The following is a 7,981-nucleotide window of genomic DNA, read 5'->3' as shown; positions in this document are numbered from 1 at the left end:
ATAATGCCTCAGTCATTACGACATTCGCCTCATAGATATATTCAAGGACGGCAATAGTTTCAGTACATGGTGATTCAGATTCTGTAATCTGAAGGGTCTTTTTTCGGAGGAGGTCTTTGTCACAGAAGGCACTCACGATTGATCTGAAGAAGAAACGTCCATCGCCAAAGGGGCTCGCCAGGGAGAGTGATACCGACAAGAATTCGGCAGCCTGTGCAGCTTGATATCCGTTTCAGATCTTGCCGGTGGACTGGATTTGTGGAGACACAGGCACTGCAGTGGGTTGAAAAAATTGGGCAGTTGGAATGGATACGTGAGCCGGGCCGTTGCTCATAAGAGAAGCCCTGGAGAGTGGAGAAAAAAGGTTTCGATCAATGATGTTTTCCAAGGATAGTGAGGTTGTGGTTAAGTGTAAGAGGCCCCCGTAAAAAAACTGGACTCTTAGCGCGATGGGCTGTATGGGTTCGGGATTGAGAGGGGCTTCAAGCTCCCGAAGGTGCCCCTGGTCGGACACTACTACATACCATCCCTCATCCTCTTCCCTCTCGACTAAAGCGTTATAACGAACTGATCACCTTCAGAGGAATCGGACCTCATTGCGAACTCGCTTTCTCGAGGATCTCCATCTTGTTTGCCGAGGCCTGCGGTACATGCGGGACTTCGGTCTCTCCTGGGACGGCCTCATCCGACCCATGTATCATCAACCAAATCGGCTTCTTCCTCGGCTTCCGGGTTCGCATCTTCGATAATGGTCTCCCGCCTAACTCTAGCCTCTAAACCTCTCCGACTCCAGATACTATCCACTCTCCCGGGTTGTTTCGTCGCCTCCTTTTTTCCCTTTATCTCGCTCTCTCGCTCTCTCGCCTCTCCCCCCTTCCTCTTGATTATCGCAATCATTGATGTACACGAAATATACATGCAATTTCTCTTACTTCATTTCTTAGTCTCATGAACAGCAATAAAAAATAGTTTGGCAAGCAACATGAATTTAAAATCAAGTAAAACACAATTTGTTTTTCTCATCATAGTACTTACTTTTTCTTTGTTCGAGCATCTCCTATGGAGGCGCTGGACCGACAAAAACGGCCAAATTCGTGTTTTTTTTTGTGAAATGCCGGTGAATCCACGACAAAATGGACAAATGAACCGACAAAGCGGCCATTGTTATGCTTTCAGAGCGACAATCCGGCCGCTTTGGTGTTGGTCTGATGGCGCCTCTGGCGCGACAAAACAGCCACCATGGCTCTGAGCCAACATTCCTAGCCAAACATGGTGCCTGAGCCGACACTCCTAGACAAAAATGGCTCTGAACCAGAAATTCTGGTCAATCACGTTTCATGTTTCTAATCTAGCCATCCTTCCTTGCTTCCGCTTCAAGCATCCACCAAACATGTGGGATCAGTATCAGTCTGTATCAGTGTATGTATACAATGGTAGCAGTACTCAAACACGTGTCAGTGTCAGGATTGGTTATAAATCCTTTAATAGTACAAGTACCTCACCAGGCAGGAGAGCAGCCTGGTTCCTATATATACTGCTTCTGTTTTCACCGGCTCCAACCCCCCCATCATTCTCGGCAACTTCTTTATCACTCAACAGGGGGTCGGTTAGGTGCCCTGAAGAGTTGGTCAAGCTGTTTACATGCTGCCTTTTGTACTCTCTCTATCATGCTCCTCTCTGACTTGATTGGGGGTTGGTTAGGTGCCCAGGAGAGTCAGAACAGCATTTCAGAGCATATAAGCTGAGGAATTGAGACCACCTCTTCCTTTTATTCCAGCAAAAAAATCATTATTGACTGGATCAGAAGAAAAATGGTTGTCAAGTGATTTGCCAACTTACACCAGACTCTCTTTGGAGGGCCTGGTGCAGCCTGGCTGACGCTAAGTACCCCTCGCAAAGGGAGCCTCCGCAAATCACTCTAACTTAACTGAGTTGACAGGCCTCATCCCGCAGGGACCCAAGTCCACTCAACAAGCCGTTAACCTCTGCAAGGACATCCAGCAAGCTTTACGACTTGTAGGACATCCTCAGATCGCCTTTGTGTATGGTTAAAGGCATCGCTTTCGTACCCATGCGGTGCAGAAAGTAGGTAGAGTTGCCACAATAGCCCTTATGTACATATTTATATACATATTGGTCTGTATATGTGGTTGTGGCACAGTGGAAACCAATAATCTGATAGCTTCTGGCCATCTTGGAGAATGAATTTGTATAAAAAAAAGATGCCAATGCAAAAAAATTCAAGACACTGCAAAAAACAAAAAGCTGTCCGACATGTCGGTCCAGCGCCTCCATAATCTCCAGTGTTTTGTATATTGTTGTGTATTCAAGTGCCAGGCGACTACGCAAGGAATTTTGGGAGATGGAATTCATGCACAATCTGAACCAGAAAACCTGGACGATTGGCCCACCGGGATTATCTTCCCTCTATTTTTCATGCCAAAATACTGTCACCTATCTATTGCATGTTTGATGCTCAATTGCAGCTATCTTTTACCATTTTGCAGCTCCTCCCCGTTGTGATGGATTCCTGTCAATCAACCAAATGGCTCTCTACTCAAGTGGCCTAGAGGTCATGTAATGGCAGCACACCATTACGCTGCTGCAATGTTCAGCAGCACGAGACTCACATCACGATAACAAAAATGAGTGTTGATTGGAGCGGTTTATATATACGAATGAAAAGCTAGCTAAACGAGTGAAAATTCATCTATGTATGTCTGAGTGAGAAACCATGTACCAGGTGCTACGGTGGGCAGGAAAATGTAGATTCTATCTGAGAAGGGATGCGTATAATCGAAAACGGCTCGAGTTCTATCTCTGGCAGGGAGTCAAAACAAAGCCATGAGCGCAAGGAAATTGGTTGTCCAGAGGTATATGTGATATCGAACATACTTAGAACTTACCTTAAGCTTTCTACTCTGCATCAGAGGCGGGTGGGGCTCCAGCTATATCAGTCGGGTCCCCAAAGGTGTACAGAGCCTGAACTTGAGGCCTATGGTCTAACGGTAATACGAGAAGCTGGGTGTCGGTGGCACCCGGGGGTAATTTGCGGTTGAACGGACGCCCATTGACTACCAACTTGACTGATGCATGGTAATCCGTCGGGTTAGCAGCACTAATATAGTACGATGGGCGCGAATTTCCTATTTTCAAGCTTGTTACACAGCGGGACAAGTGGGATGTCAGGAGGGCGGCCGACCGGACGCCAGCAGGGCCCCGCAGTAGTCGGACGCCCTGATGCCGCCGTTCTGCCACACGCCGCCAGGGCGTCAGCCAGCCCCGCCTGGCCGACCTCTTGGGTGGCGCACTTAGGTCAGCCCAGATGGGCGCCAACCCGACCGAGGCGCAGGGGGGGCGACCGCATGGCGCCATGGCTGGATTTCCCGCGGGCGTCCATCCCGAGATCCTCGGGACATATGTCTCAGGAGGACCTCACGGCGCCTACGGGGATGCGAGGCAGGCGGGCTCTTCTACGGCATGCTGGCGCCTCTGCGGTCACCATGAGGGCATGCATGGAGATGCCTCGGGGGCCGCCGTGGGCTAGCGGGCAGGCGCTCAGGTGACGTGGCCATCGAGGCCACGAGGAACGGCCTGGGGGCGAGGAGGGGGTGGATGAGGGACCGCCGCTCGCTGACACTGGGTCACCAGTGATGGGTCTGCGAGGCGGATCTCGGGTGGCAGGGTGGGCACCCGGGCGTCGTCTCAGCTTGATGCCGACAGCGCCCATTGCAGGTGACTGGCGTGGCATGTGTGGGGCGGCCTGGAGGCGGCCCTTGGGTCCATGCGGACGGTGGCACGGGTGCATGCAGTTGGGCCAATGGGTGGGTGGCCCTCACGGGCAATAGTTAACGTTCGGGGGGTTCTTGATCAATTCTCAATGGATTTCTAAGTACGGGGACATCTACTTAGATACACATAAAGCGGGGGAGACACGATATTGAGGGGGTGGCAAGAAGGAGCGAGCGTTGCTATTGCATGTTTTTTTTCGTGGGGGGGCAATCACAGGGGCATTCACATTTCCGCGATCTCGGTAGCTAGGGCCGCAACGTCGGCCTCGGACGGGCAAACACAGGCCGATCTATCTAAGTCGTCCAACATGGGGGAATCGCCGAAGAGTTCGGCGTCCTTCTGGCAAATCAGGCGATGCCACCTACATTACGGAAGAAATGTCAGATTCAGAGTTGATCGCGAGAGCCATCAAAACTCACGCGTTGATGTGATTCTCGTCGAGGGTCCGGTTTGCCTGGAGCTGGTGATCTATTGTGTCCCAGTGGGACACGGTCCTGGCGTCGGGATCAAAGTGATTCTCGAGCGTGGCGAGTCGGATGTAGGCCCAGCGGGCCTTGAGCATGACGTTGCGATCCTCGCCCAACATTGCATCGATTTCCCCGTTGGTTAGCCAAGGGTTGCCCATAAGTAACCGCCACATATCTCGGCAGTACCTATGAAGGGGGGAATCGGGGGCAGGGTCGGGGAGAAGCCCGTGGGGATAATACCTGTGCAGACGAGGTTCCGAACCTGGTATCGGACATTCTTGAGCTGTTTACGGAGCTCGGAGTCAGCGGAGCCCAATGCTAGGCGGTTACGGTCGTGGAACCCGGGGGGGAAGTGGTTTCGTAGGTACAACTCAGGTTGGGCCCGCAGATTTGTCTGCAGGCAGGCATGGAAGATTGTCAGCATCACGCACGGACGCGCGAGGGGTGGTACCATTGCTTACCATGACCATCCGGAAGAGGGAGCGCTCGCGATTCTCATTGGCGTAGGCATCGAGATTCGGGACCATTATGGCCTCGCGGGCTGCGACCCGCATGAGCTCCTAAGCCAGGAGAGGGGGGGTCAGGATGATGGTCGTCAGGAGGGGTGAGTCTGCGAGGGGTCCTACCTTGTCCGCCGGGAGGAAAAGGAACCTCCGGATCTGTTCCGCCAGGGGTAGGTTGGCCGCAGCGGGGGGCTGTGGACCAGCTAGGGCCGCGGGGGCTCAAGTTAATGAGTCCAACCTTGAGAGAACTGCTCGCAAGGTTGACAACACGACTACATTGCGGTCGTGCTCGGTCATCTGGGCTCGGGAAAGCAAGGGCTGGGATGAGCCAGCGGCTCAGGGCTCATGGTGATGAGCCCTGCAATTCAGGACCACTGACCTCGTTGAAATCGGTTGCGAGATCGTCTGGGACAATCGGGACCCCTCCGAGGTCGGCCAGGAATCGCTCGTTGGGGGGCAAAACAATAGGATCGAGGGGGAGGGGAAGCTGTTGAGGCGGGGGCCTTAATGGGAGAAATAGGTTCCCCCCAGGGGGGATTGCACCCGCACCGGTCCGTGGTCGTTGGGCGGCTCGCTTGGGCCCCGCGGCTACGATGTTGAGGGTAGCAGGAGTCAGGAGGTTTGCCGAGGGGGAATATCGACAGAGGTGGGAGTGCTCACCAAGATCGCTGGGGGAACGGCCCCTGCGTGTGGGCCCAGGGGTCGATTGGGTGGCAGTCAAAGGAGGCCCGGCGGGGCTGTGGGGGTCTGGCTGTGACAACATTATGTGGGGGGGGGGGGGGGGTTGGTGAGTTGTGCCGGTGTGTGGTCCTGAGTAGGTGGCAGGCGTGGGAGGTTGGGTCAAGGAAGATCCTTCCGCATTGGGGCTGGACTCGTGGGAGAGTTGGCGGGTATCTTGGAGCCGCGGAGATGATATCCCCAGACCTAACCCAGGTCCGAGGTCTGGGTTAGGTCTGGTCAGACATGGTCAAGCCCCCCGATTGGCCGCTGCGCTGCTTGCCAGGGCCTCAAGAGCAATTGAAAAGGGCAGGCGCGGGTCGGGCCTAGTCATCAGATATGTACCGGGCCCGCGGGGCCCGGCGGCCCCCGTGCCCCCGTGCCCCGATCACCAGGGGCCGCCCAGGCCACAACAGACAAGTCATCATGCATTCATACCATTGCCAGCAAAACAGACCGGCGTATACCCATGGCGCCATCGGGTTCCCCCCCTCAACAGCCGCCGCCGAAAAGGATGCGAGAGTACGCCCCCGACGAGCAGATCCCGTTCGACGAGTTTGCCGTCGATTTGACGCTACTGGAGGTCCAATCCCAATACCCCTTCCCAACCGGCCCCGCATCCACCGTTGACCCAGGCAATCAGTTCATCAACATCGTCCTGCCGATCACCTACTCGATATGGTTATCGACCCCTCGCGCCACGCGCGAGACGTTTGGGCCCCGACGAGATCGTGAGGTGGAATCCTGGACCCCGACCAAGGAACATGCCGCCCGCCCGTCCGTCCGATTCGCAGGTTTACCATTGGCCTGGTCATGGGAAGATTTTTGAATGGGAATTCTCTGCAAGGTCCGGGCGAGCGATGGATGGCACGCCGAGGAGATGCGGGCATGTCACTTTTCGAATGAGCTCATTTGGGAGTTCATCAAGACAGATGATGCCAGGACCCAGTCGGCCACCATTGTTTGTACCAAGGCCTTGAGAACATGCCTGAAGCAGATCTCAGAGGCCCCGATCAGCGTCTCTTTCATCCTGCACATCTCAACCCCCGACCCGCGACACCCAGTCAAACAAGCCGCACCACACCCCGCGCTACCATCTGCTCAGACCCCTTGTGGCCCCTCCCAGGTGAGTTTTTGGCCCATGCAAAAAACTGATAACAGTCGCCGCCCGCTGAAGTGCAATGCTGACCTTTATCAACTGAGACCTTGCCGCAGGGGGGTGCCAGCATGAAATCAACTTTTGATTGGCCTGTGAATTGGCCTGCAACCAAGTTCTTCCCGTCCAGCACCTCACTGAACCGACGCCGAGCCGGAGCCCATCAAGTCCCCCGCCCTATGACACCCCCTCCCGAAATTGGGGCAATCGAGGAGGCGTTCGCGGCCCTTGTACCGAGACCTCCCGGCGTTCCTATCCAAGTAGATCTAGAGTACAAACTCTATATCCCATTGGGCTGGAGTCAGAGCGGTGGGAAGAATGCCCAATTGTACTCCCAAATTTACACGCACGAGTCAGCCACCAGACGCCCGATGACGGTACCCATTGAGACCCTCGATTTTCCTCAGTTACAAGCGATCGTCTATTCCCACTTGGCCGAAGAGGACGCCTCGGTATTACTCGGCAGCCGCGCGAAGTGCGTGGACGAAAATGACGCCCTCATGTGGAGGTTTGACATCACGGAACCCGGCCAACCCAAAACCAGCGGCATCATGATACCAGGCCCCCTCCGCTTTCGGCAATTCGTAAATGCCGCGAAAGCCTCATCCGCGCTGGCGAGGGTAGCGATTCGTCTGGAACATGAGAGTCACACAGGACATATCAAAGTAAGTCTTCATCATGGATCCATCCGCTAGTCGACTTACTAGGTGTCTAACCACCCCCGCCCCTGTCCACAACACCCCCAGGTCGTCCCTTATGCCCAACGCGTATACTACGCAGCGCATCACCCAGGTGACCCGATCCCTGTGGCTCCAGATAAGCGAGCAGACGCGCCTGCGCCCCGGATGAACCTCAAAGAGGCCCCCCCCGCTCGGGCCGGCGTGGACGCTCACGACCCGCCAGGAAACACCAACCCGAGTCCTCCGACCGAGGCCACCCCCCCGTCGCCCGCGCGGGCCCCTCGGAGCGCAGTCGAGGCCCCCGCGCCAACTCCACTCAACCACATGAACCCTGACAAACTCACGATAGGCCAATTCCTGGCCGTGTGCCATATCGACCCAAATGAACCCAAAGTATTGAAGCTTTTGAACGAACACGGGATAGTCCACTGGCGCGCGCTCATGGGTGTTCCTGATCAGACTCTTGGCGAATTGGAATTCCCCTGGGGGATTTGACGCTTACTCGCAATCGGTCTCAAGCTCCTAAGGTAGCCTGCCCAATGTGGCCCCTATTCAATCCCACAATTTATTTTCCTACTCATGTTGCTCGTATAAGAAATGAAACCCCAAGGATATGTCTGCGTCAATGTGCGCCCTGCTCAGGCTTGGCGCCTCACCGGCCTAAGC

At 54.9% G+C, this 7,981-nt stretch overlaps 2 protein-coding genes across 2 annotated transcripts; one reads left to right on the top strand and one right to left on the bottom strand.

The window, feature by feature from the left end:
* Positions 1–2,916: 2,916 nt before the first annotated feature.
* PtA15_3A389 (uncharacterized protein) lies at positions 2,917–5,525 on the bottom strand (the record flags this gene model as incomplete). The annotated part of the gene is made up of 4 exons (XM_053167352.1): positions 2,917–3,118; positions 3,639–3,775; positions 4,510–4,653; positions 5,142–5,525. The coding sequence occupies 4 exons, from the start codon at positions 5,523–5,525 to the stop codon at positions 2,917–2,919; spliced, it is 867 nt and encodes a 288-aa protein (XP_053018578.1).
* Positions 5,526–5,948: 423 nt separating this feature from the next.
* Positions 5,949–7,810, top strand: PtA15_3A388 (uncharacterized protein; the record flags this gene model as incomplete). Its single annotated transcript, XM_053167351.1, has 4 exons — positions 5,949–6,260; positions 6,327–6,605; positions 6,695–7,300; positions 7,382–7,810. The coding sequence occupies 4 exons, from the start codon at positions 5,949–5,951 to the stop codon at positions 7,808–7,810; spliced, it is 1,626 nt and encodes a 541-aa protein (XP_053018577.1).
* Between the last annotated feature and the right edge of the window lie 171 nt (positions 7,811–7,981).

This window comes from Puccinia triticina, chromosome 3A (genome assembly GCF_026914185.1).
Source record: "Puccinia triticina chromosome 3A, complete sequence".
In the NCBI taxonomy this organism is placed as follows: domain Eukaryota; kingdom Fungi; phylum Basidiomycota; class Pucciniomycetes; order Pucciniales; family Pucciniaceae; genus Puccinia; species Puccinia triticina.
This window is presented reverse-complemented; position numbering and strand designations above follow the sequence as displayed.